The sequence below is a fragment of the Pongo pygmaeus genome, chromosome 11, assembly GCF_028885625.2.
Source record: "Pongo pygmaeus isolate AG05252 chromosome 11, NHGRI_mPonPyg2-v2.0_pri, whole genome shotgun sequence".
In the NCBI taxonomy this organism is placed as follows: Eukaryota; Metazoa; Chordata; class Mammalia; order Primates; family Hominidae; genus Pongo; species Pongo pygmaeus.
This window is the reverse complement of record NC_072384.2, coordinates 115,460,141-115,477,297: the sequence shown is the minus strand read 5'-3', so window position 1 is coordinate 115,477,297 and position 17,157 is coordinate 115,460,141. Positions and strand designations below refer to the sequence as shown.

The following is a 17,157-nucleotide window of genomic DNA, read 5'->3' as shown; positions in this document are numbered from 1 at the left end:
GTAACCCAATTAGAGGGACAGTTATAATAATCCCCAATCCAATGTAAAGTACTTACAATATTTTTTTTGAGTATTTATTATTATTATTATTATACTTTAAGTTTTAGGGTACATGTGCACAATGTGCAGGTTAGTTACATATGTATACATGTGCCATGCTGGTGCGCTGCACCCACAAACTCGTCATCTAGCATTAGGTATATCTCCCAGTGCTATCCCTCCCCACTCCCCCCACCCCACAACAGTCCCCAGAGTGTGATGTTCCCCTTCCTGTGTCCATGTGTTCTCATTGTTCAGTTCCCACCTATGAGTGAGAATATGCGGTGTTTGTTTTTTTGTCCTTGCGATAGTTACTGAGAATGATGATTTTCAATTTCATCCATGTCCCTACAAAGGACATGAACTCATCCTTTTTTATGGCTGCATAGTATTCCATGGTGTATATGTGCCACATTTTCTTAATCCAGTCTGTCATTGTTGGACATTTGGGTTGGTTCCACGTCTTTGCTATTGTGAATAGTGCCGCAATAAACATACGTGTGCATGTGTCTTTATAGCAGCATGATTTATAGTCCTTTGGGTATATACCCAGTAATGGGATGGCTGGGTCAAAGGGTATTTCTAGTTCTAGATCCCTGAGGAATTGCCACACTGACTTCCACAATGGTTGAACCAGTTTACAGTCCCACCAACAGTGTAAAAGTATTCCTGTTTCTCCACATCCTCTCCAGCACTTGTTGTTTCCTGACTTTTTAATGATTGCCATTCTAACTGGTGTGAGATGGTATCTCATTGTGGTTTTGATTTGCATTTCTCTGATGGCCAGTGATGGTGAGCATTTTTTCATGTGTTTTTTGGCTGCATAAATGTCTTCTTTTGAGAAGTGTCTGTTCATATCCTTCACCCCCTTTTTGATGGGGTTGTTTGTTTTTTTCTTGTAAATTTGTTTGAGTTCATTGTAGATTCTGGATATTAGCCCTTTGTCAGATGAGTAGGTTGCAAAAATTTTCTCCCATTCTGTAGGTTGCCTGTTCACTCTGATGGTAGTTTCTTTTGCTGTGCAGAAGCTCTTGAGTTTAATTAGATCCCATTTGTCAATTTTGGCTTTTGTTGCCATTGCTTTTGGTGTTTTAGACATGAAGTCCTTGCCCATGCCTATGTCCTGAATGGTAATGCCTAGGTTTTCTTCTAGGGTTTTTATGGTTTTAGGTCTAACGTTTAAGTCTTTAATCCATCTTGAATTAATTTTTGTATAAGGTGTAAGGAAGGGATCCAGTTTCAGCTTTCTACATATGGCTAGCCAGTTTTCCCAGCACCATTTATTAAATAGGGAATCCTTTCCCCATTGCTTGTTTTTCTCAGGTTTGTCAAAGATCAGATAGTTGTAGATATGTGGCATTATTTCTGAGGGCTCTGTTCTGTTCCATTGATCTATATCCCTGTTTTGGTACCAGTACCATGCTGTTTTGGTTACTGTAGCCTTGTAGTATAGTTTGAAGTCAGGTAGCATGATGCCTCCAGCTTTGTTCTTTTGGCTTAGGATTGACTTGGCGATGCGGGCTCTTTTTTGGTTCCATATGAACTTTAAAGGAGTTTTTTCCAATTCTGTGAAGAAAGTCATTGGTAGCTTGATGGGGATGGCATTGAATCTGTAAATTACCTTGGGCAGTATGGCCATTTTCACGATATTGATTCTTCCTACCCATGAGCATGGAATGTTCTTCCATTTCTTTGTATCCTCTTTTATTTCATTGAGCAGTGGTTTGTAGTTCTCCTTGAAGAGGTCCTTCACGTCCCTTGTAAGTTGGATTCCCAATTTTTTTTAACAAAATTGGCAGTCATGTAGAATAGAACATGTGGTAAAAAAGACATTGTTCAAAATCACATAGCACTAAGTATGTGTAATTGTAATAGTAAACATTTTCCTGAATTATATATATATATACACACACACACACACTTATATATATTATATTATATTATATTTTATATATACATATAAATCTTTCTATATCTCTACTAATCTATATATTAGTTTTAGGAGTACTCCATCCAAACAATATAACATCTAGTAATAAGTATAGGGAAGATATATCTGCAACTCCTAAACCAAGTCCTAAGAAAAAAAACATTATTCAGAGCTAATATTATTTTAGGAACTTAATTTTAATTTCCAAATATATAATTTGAAATATTTTATATAAATACAGCTTTGTTAACCAAACTTTATGCCAATTTCCGGAGTTACAGGGAAAAGATCCAATTATGTTTAAGAACATTAGAAGTAGTTGCTGGTTTTCCAAATGAAAGATTGGCTTCAAACTGAGTGAAGATCTTAAAGAATTGCTTATGTGAAAATCTAGATTTTTGATGCTTTTAAAAACAGCAAACCACGTGATTATGAATGTTAAAGTCTCATTTTACTCTCTTTGTGGTTTTATATTTTAAGCTATCCGGTGACCCCAACAATCAGAAGATAGTGTTTCAGGAAATAGTCAGAGTGCTGTCTTTCTTCTCACAAGTGCAAGAGCAGAAAGCTGTGTGGCAGCTTCTCTCTAGTTTTCCAAATGTGTTTCAGAATGACACATCACTAAGCAATCTATTTGATGTTCTTCGAAAGGCAAACGGGTAAGAAAATGTAAGAATTAAATGTAATATTAGTGTTCACAAAGAAGTCTTAAAAAAATGTTACCTGTGATGATTACTGTTAGATGGGTTATTTAAACACAGAGCAAATAATCCTTCAGCCTCTTATTGCAGATTTTAGCAGTGAAGGTGAGTGTATTAGTTAAGCAAAGAAGAAACATACACTGTGGTCATCAAGGTTATGGAAATGTCCACGAGGAACTGATCCTAACTGTTGTGTTGTTACTGGGTATCACAGAGCTTCTAAAAATGTGGTGTACGGCAGGACCAATGGTATATTGCTGCACTGACCCCAGCTCATTCAGGGACAACCTGATCTCTATACATCTAGCATTTAAACTATCCAGGAATAAAATATCTCAGTGAGTTTTGTTTGGTACCATCCAATATAAAACAACCATATTTGTAGGAGTTTTGTTCCAAGCCACCTCAAAGAGGTTGTCCTCCCTCATGTGTAGTCAGCTTAGAAATGACCTTTCCAAGCCTGCATATCAGTTAGCCTTGGTATATATGTTATAAAGATTTTAAACCTTTGCAGAAGAAACACCTTTAAAGGTTACTTTATTCGTAAAAGAGATCTGGGCATGGCCAGTATTTAGAGTTTAATGGACAGTACTTAGGTTTTGATTGCCCTGTATAGCTAATTTGAAAATGTGCCTTAAAAATCCAACTACTGCATCAATGATGTTCGATTATTAAGTGCCTATTACATGCTGGGCATGTTACCAAGCCGTTTGTACACATTATCACACTGAATCTTACAACAAACAGTATTTATTTTATAAATTAGATGACAGTCATAAAAATTAAGTATTTGCAGATCCTGCATCTAGAAGGGTTTGCAACTAGATTTTTGAACTCCAGAACCCAGGCTGCCTCTCTTATATGTCACTAATAGCATGCTGTAGTCTATTTTACATGTCTAAAGCATGAGAAGAGATTGTTTTTTACTTTTGGAATGCTTTTAAGAGCTTATATCTGTTCAAAGACCTTATAATAAGCCCTTGTATTGATACAGCAGCCTCATTTGATTCTCAGAATAGTGCCTTGAGCTGGAGACAACAGGTTCCCATTTTATAGAAGAGGAGACAAATCCTTATGGAGGTCGAATGGCTTCCCCAAGGTTCTACAGTTAGTACGTAGCAAAGCCAGGACCTAAACTTGAAGAATTTGAATCCCAGTCCTATACACTTTCCATGGTAACACACCATAACTGGAATACAGAAGAAGCAAGATATTAGGACGTTTGATTCTCTATGTTAACCCTCATTTGATCTCTTAGGGAAATTTTCACTCACTCAGAATTTTCACATTTGATCCTTTTCCTCCCATTTATCTTCTGTCTTAGGAAGCAAACAGGAGAATCTGTAAAAGGAGAAGGGGAATTATTTGACTTGTATAGTGTAGCAGTGAAAAGAGTCAAAATAATATTCAGAGCACAAATAAGATATCACTACACACTCACTGGAATGGGTTAAATGTTAAAAGATGGATAATTCCAAGTGTTGGCAAGAACATAGAGCAACTGAAGCGGTCATATATTACAAGTTAGCATGGGAAACAACACAATCATTTGGAAAATAGTGTGACAGCTTCTAATGAAGTTAAGCAGTAGATCCATATGAGGCTGCATTCTGCTCTTGGGTATTTATCCAAGAAAATGAAAATATACGCCCATATGAAGACTTGTATACTGATGTTTATTTCTTGATAATAGCTAAAAGTTGAGCTGAGTAATCAAATCTCTATAAACAAAATGGCAAAACAAACTGTGGTTTATTCATATATTAAAATGCAACACAACAATAAAAATAAACAGATTATTGAGTCACACAAGGTAAATAAGTCTCATTAATATTATGCTGGCAAAAACATCAAAACAAAAAATATATACTGTGTATGTAGATAGCGTATCATCCTATTTATAGAAGGTTTTAGAACTGGCACAATTAATCTATAGTGTTAGAAATCAGATCAGTGGATTCAGGAGCAATTGCATGAGAAAAATTTTCTGGGGTGATTGAAATGTTTATATTTTAATTGGCATGGTGGTTACATGTATGTGTATTTGTCAAAACTTATAACTTCACTTTGTACCCGGTAAGTTTATACAATTAAAAATTATCACTTTACAACTTGAAAAAAACTCGTTTAATTGTACACCTAATATAGGTGCATCTTATTGTATTTAAATTATACCTCAATGAAATTTGATTAAAAAATCAACAACAACAACAACAAAAATTCCACAAAATAATATTTAGTAAAAGGCAGAAGATCTAAAAATACTCTAGGCATTATTTTGGTGGAGCAAATTACACTGGCAAAAACATTGTGCTGTGGCTATTTTAACAACAACCTCTGATCCAAGTTCTGCAGCTATTTTAATTCCCTTTAAATTTTAAAATAAAATTATTGCATATTTTGGCACTATGCAATAGAGTATGTTGTCAAGTAATGATTATAAATGTAAAAGAGTCTGCATAATAATGAAAATAGCTTATTAATAAATAGCTTCAACTCAAGCACCTTAGTAGCAAAAAAACAAATAATGTAATTTCAAATGGACAAAAGATCTGAATAGATATTTCTCAAAATAACACATATAAATGGCCAACACGTGTATTTTTAAAATGCTCAACATCACTCATCGTCAGGGAAATGAAAATCAAAACTATAATGAGATATCATCTAACTGCAGTTAGAATGGCTATTATCAAAAAGACAAAAACAATAACAGAGGCTGGCAGGGATACAGAGAAAGGGAAACTCTTGCACACTCTGGGTGGGAATGTAAAGTAGAATAGCTATTGTGGAAAATAACATGGAGGTTCCTCAACAAATTAAAACAGCCATGCACAGAAAGACAAATACTACATAATCTCATTTTTACGTGGAGCCTAAAAAAGTTCATCTCATAGTAGAATGTAGAATAATGGTTACCAGAGGCTGAGTGAAAGGGGAGGATGAGGGAAGGTTGATCAAGGGGTAGAAAGTTACAATTAGATAGGAGGAATAAATTTTAGTGTTCTATTGCACAGTAGGGTGATTGCAGTTAATAGCAATCCATTGTATATTTCAAAATTACAGTAAAAGAGGATTTCAGATGTCCTCATCACAAACAAATAATAAATGTTTGAGGCAATGGATATGTTAATTATACTAATTTGATCTTTACACATTGTATACATGTACCAAAATATCACACTGTACTCTATAAATATGAACAATTATGTGTCAATTAAAAATAAAATAAAACTTAAAAGAGGCTGGGTGCAGTGGCTTATGCCTGTAATCCCAACAATTTGAGAGATGGATGTGAGAAAATTGCTTGAGCCCGGGAGTTCAAGACTAGCCTGGGCAACATAGTGGGATACTATCTCTACAAAACAATAAAATAAAATAAAAAAGTAGCTGGGCATGGTAGTGCATACCTGTAGTCCCAGCTACTTGGGAGGCTGAGGTGGGAGGATTGCTTGAGCTTGGGAGTTTGAGAGTGCAGGGAGCCATGACAATGTCAGTGCTCTCTGGCCTGGGTGACAGAGTGAGATTCTATCCCAAACAAACAAACATAAAACCTAAAGAGAAATAGCTTCAAATTATTATGAAGCATATGATATGTGACTTAAAAATTATTTTATATTCATAAGAACACTTAACATGAGCTCTGCCCTTTTAACAAATTTTTAAATTGTAAGCTATAGGTACAATGCTGTACAGCAGATCTCTAGGGCTTATTCATCTTGCTTAACTGAAACTCCAGGCCTGTTCATTAGCAACTCCCATTTCCCTTTCTAATCAGACCCTAGAAACCATCTTTGACTCTTTGATTCTAGGAATTTAACTATTTTAGATACTTCCCATACAAGAAATTTTGTAGTATTTTGCTTTGTGTGACTGGCTTAAGTGGTTATGCATTATCATTTCACATCATGTCGTCAGGGTTCATCCATGTTGTTGCATATTTCAAAATGCATTCTTTTTTAAGTCTGAATAGTATTCATTGTGTTTATATACCACATTTTCTTATTCATTTATTTGTTGATGGACATTTAGGTTATCTCCACATTTTGACTATTGTGAATAGTGCTGGAATGAACACAGCAATACTACTAACTCTTCATGATTCTGATTTCAATTCTTTTGGATAAGAATCCAGATGTGAGATTGTTGGATCATATATGATAGTCTATTTGTAATTTTTAAGGAACTGTTTTCCATAGCAACTGCACTATTTTGTATTCCTTTTTTTTTTTGAGATGGAGTCTTGCTCTGTTGCCCAGGCTGGAGTGCAGTGGCGCGATCTTGGCTCACTGCAACCTCTGCCTCCCAGGTTCAAGCGATTCTTCTGCCTTAGCCTCCCGAGTAGCTGGGAGTAGTAGACTGCCCATCTTATCGGTAACAGAAAAGCTATAGAAACAGAGTATGGATATTAATTTTGAACTACCTCTGGAATAGTGCCTATAGACCACTTAGAAGACAGAATATAGTCTTTAATTAGGGCAAGCTCCATTTTCTTTTTCAAAAACATTACTATCTGTTTAGCAAAAGATAAATATTACAAATGCTTAAATAATAATTATTCCTGAAACTAGATCCTTTATTTGGGTTTGGTTTTTAATGAAAATACTTTCTAATATTTAATTTTTCTTTTTAGTTAAAAAAAGATGTATTCTTTAATTGAAAGTTGCTTTTCCTAACTACTTATTTCTAAGTCTTAGAAAAAAATTGATGGGAAACCTTGCTCCATTACTTTAAGGCTGGTGATTCCTGATGTTTTAGAAACCTGGAAACATAAACTGCTCTGTCTGGTTAAGAATATTTTGTTGAGATTTTGTGCATGAACAGACAAACAAGTAACTAAATTACAAAAAGTAGCATCTTGTCTTTTATGTTATAAGAATAATTTATACTGTAGCCATTTTCTCCTTGAATAACCTTTTGTTTCTGTCTGCAAACCTTGAAACAGAATCTGGTTTAATTGTTTTTTGACTCCTCAGTGTGCTGCTGGTTGTGCAGAAGGTTTATCCACGTTTTGCAACTAACGAAGGTTTCAGAACTCTCCAGAAGTCTGTTAAACATCTGCTGTACACTCTGGACTCCCCAGCTCAAGGTATTATATTTCCATCTTACAGTGTTAAATTCAGTGTCACAAAGCCCATTGGAAATATAAAGCAGAGTGAAATGAAAGTAATCATGTAGAGATGATATTATTCTTAGGTGGGGACATATGCTATGAATACATCTGGATCTCAAGTTAATCAAAGTGTGGAGAAAGGGAGAAATGGCCAAGAAGAGGGAACTGTGGCTTTCTAGGGTTTTTAGTTAGGTGAAAATGATCTTTGTTAGCTTGTAAAACTATGTTTATACTTGGTATAGAAAAAAAAATCAGGGAATATGCCTCAACAAATAGATTTCTACTTTACTATTTGAAACAAATGCCTAAAGTAAATTGCAGTATTTTTAACCTCATTTTCAAATTTTGATTTTCCAGTAAGACAAGGTATAACATGTTGGTAGTGAGTCACAAAATGTCCCTTTGGCATATCTAGAATAGTACTGTCTACACTCACATGGAGACATACAGCTACATACACACAGACACATACAGACAAAGGTTTGGAGATGTAAGGAATAAATCCCTACTTGCCAAGTTTGGTTAACAATTTATCTCTGGTGAATAAATTTAGAATTATGCTTTCTCATCTGAGTTTGTCAGCTTTTACATATTTCAACTTTTACCTTTAGATTATAAAATAAGCATCCTGAGATCACCAGGTCAAAAGCTGATTGTTCATTACATAGTATTGAAATATCAATTTTCATATAAAAAGAAAGCATGCTGTGAAGGCTTTGAAGAATTCTCACTGGAGGGTCCAACAATACTCTTGGATGCCATTTTCTGTTAGTCTAGAGCATTTTTTATATCTACAATTGCAGAATTGATGGTTAGCTTGCAGGATTGACTGTTATTAAATTTGACGGTCTTGACGTCCATTAGAAAAACAGGATTACTCTAAAAAAAAAGTTTAGGCTAGAAAACCAGACAATGTGCTAACAAACAATTATTTCTCTGTATTCTTTTTGTATTTGCATTTTAAAGGCTTAAGAACTTAATGTTTCTCCTCACTACCCTTTCCTTTTTATCTTCAGACTCATCTCTTATAATTAATATAAAGTAAAGTAATAAAGTTACATTTTTAAACATTTTAAGTACAATGCTCACCTGTGCTTCAAAAGCTGGAGAAGTAAGCAGCATTTCTTACTAAGCAGGGAGCAGAACACGTTTCCTGGTGAAAAATGTAATTCAGTTTTCAATATTTAACAGTGACCATGTCTTATGTCTATGACTGTGCTAATAATTTTGGCAAGTCTTAAAACACGTCATTGGATGGTCAAGAAGACAAGAACATACACCAAGGAAATGTATTTTTATTCATAAAATTTGATATACTTACCTTTTGTTTCTTTTTAAATTTCCTGCACTGTGAGTTCATCAAGCCAAGAATATCAATGCAGATGTATTAATGTCAATTCCTAAAAGTTACTAACTTCAAAACCCTACCTATTTGAGCAGAAATTTTGTAGACTTTGAAAACCCTCCTAAGTATTTCTAGGAATCTTTCAGGGAACTTAAACTTGTCACTGAAAGCAGAACTAGTGACTACAGTTCAACAGCACTGGGGTCTTTGGTCCAGGTACAGATACCTGCCCCGTAACCCAGGCCACCTCATTCTTAATCTTCACAGTGTTCAGCAGTATTTTTTGAAAATAAGCATCCTTTCTCCCTTGGTTTTTTACTCTGTTATGCTGGAGTGGGGTGGTATCTCATAGCAGAGTTGCTTGGATTCTTTCTAATATAATGGTTAAGATAGCTTTGTAGGCTTCATATCACTCTTTCAAGTAAAGAACACAATAGGTAATATTTATTGTATCAATGCTCAGTACTTTAGTATCTGAAATTCATTTTATCATCTAAATAACTCTGTGAGATACAGTTATTATCATTATCCCATTTTATAGACAAAGAAACAGAAGCTTAAGGAGGCTGGGTGCTTGGCCTGTGTTACTCATCCAGCAAGTAGCCAAACTGAGATTAGAACTTGGATCTGTATATCTCCAAAGCTAGGCCCCAGGAGCTCTTTTATGAACAACCTCACTTAAACATTTACCTTCTGGGACATACTTGCTTCTGAGGTATCTCATGGGACATGCAAGTACCTGCTTAACCTCAGAAGGGCCTACACTTTTAGTCACTGATGGAGCTAGGCTCCCCATCCACACTTACTCTGTGGGAAGCCATATGCTATATTTTTTCCACTGCCTTCCCCCATTCCTCTCCACACTCTGATTTCTACCCAGTTTCCTCACACCATGTTTATCTCTGATCCACCCTGAAGTATGAGCACACTTCAGGATTTCTTCAGGAGCCTCCTTAGCAACCATGAAAATAGAGAGTTGCTAATAAACACCTGGGAAGAAAGTTGCCTCCTAACTTCCTATCTCAAGATACCTAATTCTCAGCTCAGCTCCAGCTAGGATCCCTGCTACACAGTTAATACACTCCATAGTATGTCCATTTATAAATACTGAGTTTTGGAAGCAGAGATTATCTTTGTGACTCACTGGAATTTGCTCTTTTGAAAAATAGTACATTATATAAAATTACATTTTTAGGATGTAATTTAGGATAGAAATCTTTACAGATAAAAAGAGGTTATCTATGCACCATATTTCTGTGTCTGTGAATACAATTTTCTAGCTGTATCTATCCCAGTACATATATTTATTTTTTTATTTTTTATTTTTTATTTTAATTTTTTGAGACAGAGTCTCACTCTGTCGCCCAGGTTGGAGCGCAGTGGCGTGATCTCGGCTCACTGCAAGCTCCGCCTCCTGGGTTCATGCCATTCTCCTGCCTCAGCCTTCCAAGTACCTGGGACTACAGGCACCCGCTACCATGCCCGGCTAATTTTTTATATTTTTAGTAGAGACGGGGTTTCACCGTGTTAGCCAGGATGATCTCGATCTCCTGACCTCGTGATCTGCCCACCTCGACCTCCCAAAGTGCTGGGATTACAGGCATGAGCCACTGCGCCGGCCTGTGAATACAATTTTAAGTATGCCTAATCTTACAAATAAAAAATAAGTAAAATCTCAGTTTTTAAGAGTCTGTAACATTTTCTATTTCATTAAGGCCTGTTTAGGATAGTATTTCTTTCAATATACTTTATAGTCCTTAGTGACCAGAGGAAAAAGTCTTTATTTAACTTCAGGGTCAAGTCTATCATTGATAATATAAAGTTAATTTTCTATTAGTTACTTATTTTAATGGCTTGATGAAAAAGAGAAACTCTATAACCACGTAGTATTACAAATACCAATTAGCTTGCTGAGCATCACATAGGAGTTCAAAGTGAGCAAAATTTGATCTTAGAAAAAGAGTTTTATATACCTTTACATTGCAAAAGCTTAAATCTCAACAGGTTTTTAAATCTGTAGTTATTCTATATATAGATGCCAATACATAATAGGTATTACTATTGTTAATTAGGTTTATTTATTCTGGGCATCCCATTCATTCTTGGCCCTTTAACTCACTGATGCATTACTATTATTAGAACAATAATATTCAGCTGCATCGTGGACAGAGCACAGGAAAACTCTACTCTGCTGAACAGGAAAAATTGAGACAGGCACTCTGCCAGATAGTAGGGGCTGTACAAACATTACTTAAACATGACTGATACAGGTGACAGACAAGGAGATTTTTAATTCTGGGATAGTCTTTTTTATACACATACTAATTTAAATAAAGTTAATAATCAGGACCAGAAAAAACATGGGTGATTGCATAGTTTTGTGCTAGTACCTTTTTAGAAGGCTTTAGGTTGCACTAACTAGAGACAATACAAGAACTATTGAAGCCTGTAATAAAATATCCCATTGAAAGTGATTAGGCCAATGCTAAAAATGACAGCATTGAAACATACTGGATTATTTATAAGGAATGAGTAGAGTCTGAAGAGAAGGGAAATAAGTGATACCATTTCCCTAAAGGAGCTGAATTAAAGTATTGGATTTATGATGTTTTTATTTACGCAGGGGCCATTTAAAGCATTTTCATTTTCAATTTTTATGTGAATGCTGTTGCACACTTACTCTTTTATGATACAACCTTATGCAGCAGGCTGAATTAGGGACCTATTTAACTTCTGGGGGTAACTCATGGTGTTGAATTAGATCTTCGTATGTGGTTTCCATTAGACCAAACTTAGTGACTGCCTTCCACACTATGCACCTTCATATTATTTGAGAACTCTCAGAACAGTTCTGTTAACATCAGTCAATTTGCATTCACAGCTGCATTCAATTGAGATTAGTGGCTGCTTTTTGAAAGATAGAAAATATAGATTAGTGATGGCAGATGTTTCCTGTGGCTACATTCTAGACAAATGAAGGCAAAAAAAAAAAAAAAATCCAGTGACCCATAAGACTAAAATTGGCTTCATTTGATTAACAAATCACGTGGTAGTCAATCTTCATTATAGTACTTAGCAGTCATCTGCTTATGCAGGTCCTGGGATAAAATAATGTAATGGCTTGATGCACAGACAAAGAACTTGTTAGAAATGTGTATGCTTGACCATCGGGATTATTTTGATCAGTAGGCATCTATTTCCTATAAATATCACAAATATTTCCAACAAAAGAGTATAGATGTCTTTTATACAATTCTTTGGAGAATGATTCTTCAGATTTCTGCATTTTCTCCTCATTAATTTGACCTGGGATGGTTTTCACTGAGGAAAAAAATCTTTAAGCAAACATGTTAAATGTTTACCTATATAAAAATTATTACTTTAGGTGACTCCAATAATATAACGCATGTGTGGAATGAGGATGATGGACAGACATTATCTCCAAGCAGTCTGGCTGCACAGTAAGTCTTTGTTTATTTCTAAATAGGTAGATTACTTGGCCGAATAAACAATCAAAACAATTTCTAGGCATAATTCTCTTATCAGTGTACATAAGCATGGAATAGAAAAATCAACTATTGACTGAGCAAAGGAAAGGACATTGTCCAAGTGTAGTAAACTTGAAACTTATTTTTTGATATTATTTAATGATACTTTAGCATTGCACAAGAAAATCTCTTTTTCAGTTCCAAGCTTGCATAACTAGATCTAATGTGTCATGTCTCGATTGGTTACCTTATGCCTATGAGGATGATCTAGCCGGAGGGCTGCCAACACTTTTCTTTCACCACAAACAGTGTATAAGTATCTGTCTTGCTCTGTGCAGGCTGCTATAGCAAAATACCATAATCTGAGCAGCTTATAAGCAAGCCTCCTAATACTGTTATCTTGGGGGTTAGGAGTTCAACATACGAATTTCGGGAGAACATGCTCATTTATACCATAGCAGCCTCCAATTTTTTGTTACTATTTTTTGGGTTTCTAGAGAATAAAAATATTTTTTATGCTTAAACAAGATAATGCAAAATTTGTTTGCTTTCAAGTAGTATTCAGTTAGGCAAAACTATTTGTAGGTAATTTAATTTGGGGCTTTTATTGGCATATATAAAGTCCCGAGAAATAACAGTAGAAATAACAGCAGCAACCATGCTGTCTAAAGACCATTAATGTAAGCAGATCCTGAAGTAACTGTGATAATTATGGTAAGAAATGCAAACAGTTGCTTATGGTAGTTAATTGACGCAAATTCCTGTAGTTCAAGGCAAATTTAGAGATGAGATGGCCTGCCTGTTAGGTAAAGATTGCTTTAGCCTGTAAATTATACTATTGAAATTCTTTGATTTTAGTCCCAAAGGATACATTTTTGTGCTAACGGAAATCTATACAAATAAAAACAAACAGGATTACTTAGGTTTAACCAATTTTTTTCTTTTTCTAAAATAGAATGTACATATTTGTTTACAAACTTTCTATTATTTAACGAGAAGTTCTCCGACTCTGAGTAGATTCTGGCCAAAATCCTTGCATAAACAACTACCTCCTCTTTCTGCCGCCATCTCTCTCATCCTCTTAGGTGGCTGACCCAGGTGCTTCTCCCAGAGCAACCAAGCCCTTAGGCAATTTCACCCTAGCCAGGCTGCCATGTTTCAAATAGTCATGTCTTTTTTTTTTTTTTTTTTTGAGACGGAGTCTGTCTCTGTCGCCCAGGCTGTAGTGCAGTGGCGCCATCTCGGCTCACTGCAAGCTCCGCCTCCCGGGTTCACGCCATTCTCCTGCCTCAGCCTCCCAAGTAGCTGGGACTACAGGCGCCCGCCACCACGCCTGGCTAATTTTTTTTTTTTTTTGTATTTTTAGTAGAGACGGAGTTTCACCGTGTTAGTCAAGATGGTCTTGATTTCCTGACCTCGTGATCTGCCCGCCTCGGCCTCCCAAAGTGCTAGGATTACAGGCGTGAGCCACCGCGCACGGCCAAATAGTCATGTCTTTTAAACACATTCCCTATATAGCCATCAAAAATAATAATAGCAAAATACCTTTAAACTGAGATAACTGCATGCTTATTGCTGAAGCCAGGTATTTTTATCAGAGCCTTGAGGCATCCATAGCATTGATAATGTCAGCGCCACAGACCTGCAAATTCCGCAGCAAATGTAGTTAGGTGCTGACAGCTAGCTGACAGTTTATTAGGAAGAATTCAATACTTCTAAGGTGGCTTTTGTTGTGGTTGATGAAATTAAGGGATTTCTTATCTTCAGACTTCCTTTCCATTCCAGCTTTAAAATAATCACAGAGTGGCAATACTGGTATAAGATAAAAGTTATTTTGGCTCAGAATTTTCTAAAGAAAGATGCTCAAAAATACTTTTTCCTCACAGCTCTACTTTCTCCTAATTATTTTTGTTCTAAAGTCATTATTTTTATTGTTTTGTGTTTGTACTTATGCACATGAATGTGCACATCCAGACACTTACTTTTTATGGTAAGCACTCTTGGGAAGTAGGTAGGATTTTGTATAAAGGATTACTCCAGTGTTTTAAGGGAATAATTGGGTATTTATGCCAAAACTGTGGCACACAGATATGAGATCTTATTTTGGAGTATAATAAGTCTATTCTCAGAAATTTTTGTAATCAAATGTTCTTCATGAAACTAAGAGAATGGCTTATCAAGGTCAATTCTAGCCCAACTGTCCTCTATTTTAAGCTTGACAATACACCATGAAACTCTTGTTCTAGTCCATCTGGTAGATAAGGCCAATATTTTGCTGTTGAGCAGTGCACCAAGTGGAAATAGCTCTATGTTGTAACAGTGATGACAGACAGAAAGACAAACACAAAAGAAGGAAGGGCAATATTGGGCAGTGTGGGGAAAGGTGAGGAGAGGAAGGGAGAACCACCTCCCTGAAGCAGGAGAATGACCCGACGTGTGCTTATCCGGTGATGCCTCATTGGGCACTTCTCAGATAAACGGCCAGTATCTCTGCAGCTTCCTGCATCTCTTTTCCTTATGTATTTATCCTTTCCACAGATATTAACTCAAGTGTATGATGAACGAAATACAAATGCTAGATATTCTGTGATGGGGATGGGGTCAGGGGTGAACAGGGAATGGGATACAAAACTAAATGGATCATTCCTTCAAGTTGCTCAGAGGAGAAATGTTTATCTTGAAACCTCTACTTATCACTATAGCCAAATAAAATAGATGGATTATTCTACCCTCCTCTTCCCAAAATAGATGCAGTAAATTTATAATTATTCTCATAATTTCATTTGTCTCTTCTTTGATGTCTTGGGTTCTCAAATCCCATCTTCCAGCTTATCTTTAGAATATTCTTTCTGACACTTCTTCCCACTACCCTCAACATTCTGAAACTATCATTTCAAAATACCTGCTCAGGGATTTTTGAGCAAGTGCTGTGAGTATAGTGGTTATTATTAGACCTTGACTTGTTTTGATTTGATTTGACTCACCGATGTCATAGGTGGACTACAGTCCATGAAACTTGACTGTAGGCATGACTTCATATTACAGGCGTAACCTATATAATAGGGTTAGTTTTGTCACCTGTCACACTCCTGTTGCATTTTTAACAGTAATAATGTGATTTAGAAATTTCCCTAATAGATAGTTTCTTTTATTTAGGACAGAAAACTTACTCTAAGAATACACTCTCCTGGTCCTTCATTTGTGAATTGATTAATGGCATTAACTATCTATAAGGAGGCTTTGATAAATAGTGAAGCTCACTGTCTAAAATCTCTAAGGTCTGAGTCCACCAAATATAGTATTACCAAGAGTCTCTAGTGAAAGAAATGCCTATGCACAAGAATGAGCGCTTGTAAAATGGATACTTTTTAAAAAAAATATAAAGACTATGAATAGTATTTAAATGAGTCAGCCCTCTGACCACTTTGCTGTGCTCTGACTGCCAAGTTAGAGACTTTTCTTGCCATGTATTTTTTTTCTTTTAAAGTTCCTCAAGGATCCAGTGTTGTTAATCCACACTTAAACACCCTGAGTCTTCTTTAATATTGATGAGAATATTTTCCTGCATTTACTAGCTATGCCAAGGTTAATCGATCCCACTCGCATTTTAATAAAATCTAAGTTAAACATCCAGTAGGACTAGTTAATTTGTGTATTGTACAGTTTGATTCAAAATAGATGATCCCCAAATCAGCCATTGACATTTATTCTATCTTTACATAAAATTCAATAGTAGACACTAAGGGAAGAAGTTACAAAATAAATAGAGATGCAGCCTCACAGTTGAAGCGACAGAGCACGCATAATACGCACATACTCATTCACATAGCCTTACTCACTCATGTAGCCTGAAAAATCTTAGGCCCTTTCCTTACGTGCCAATCACTTTGAAAGGAAACCAGAAAGTGGTTAATTTGGAAACACTAAATTGGTTGATTAGAGAAAAAAGGAACTTATATTGGTCAATGGGATCCCATTAATTCAAAATTAAATGAATTCAAATCTAGTTATTCAATATTATAGGTGGAAAGGACCTAGCAGATCATCTAGCCCCCTAGCTTTCAATTGACAAGAGAAGAATCGGAGAGTCAGAAGGGGGTTGCCAGATTTAGAAAATAAAAAGAAAAGTAAAAAAAATTGCAGGACTCCTGGGATGTACTTATGCACAAAAAAGATTATTCATTGTTTATCTAGGATTCAAGTTTAACTGGGAGTCCAGTATTTTACCTGGCAACCCTCACCCAGTGACCTTTTTCTTTCATGTAAGTGTGCCTAGAAATTGCCTTAAGATGACCTATGATGGAATATTAAAACAATTAAATATAAAGATAGTACACATAGAAAAGGCAAGTGCTCAGAAGATCTAGAGTAGTGCTGCCCTTGTACAGTTAAACTGGGTGAGGGAAGACATCCAAATTCATAGTATTTCTTTTTTTTCTTTTTTTTGAGACGGAGTCTCGCTCTGTCGCCCAGGCTGGAGTGCAGTGGCATGATCTCGACTCACTGCAAGCTCCGCCTCCCAGGTTCACACCATTCTCCTG

At 35.9% G+C, this 17,157-nt stretch overlaps 1 protein-coding gene across 1 annotated transcript in view; it reads left to right on the top strand.

The window, feature by feature from the left end:
• Positions 1-17,157, top strand: part of ABCA12 (ATP binding cassette subfamily A member 12) — a 206,094-nt gene that overhangs the window by 92,995 nt on the left and 95,942 nt on the right. Inside the window, exons 7-9 of the mRNA XM_054478791.1 lie at positions 2,450-2,628; positions 7,647-7,759; positions 12,514-12,589. Of these exons, the coding sequence (XP_054334766.1) occupies positions 2,450-2,628; positions 7,647-7,759; positions 12,514-12,589 (368 nt within the window). The remainder of the gene's footprint in view (positions 1-2,449; positions 2,629-7,646; positions 7,760-12,513; positions 12,590-17,157) is intronic.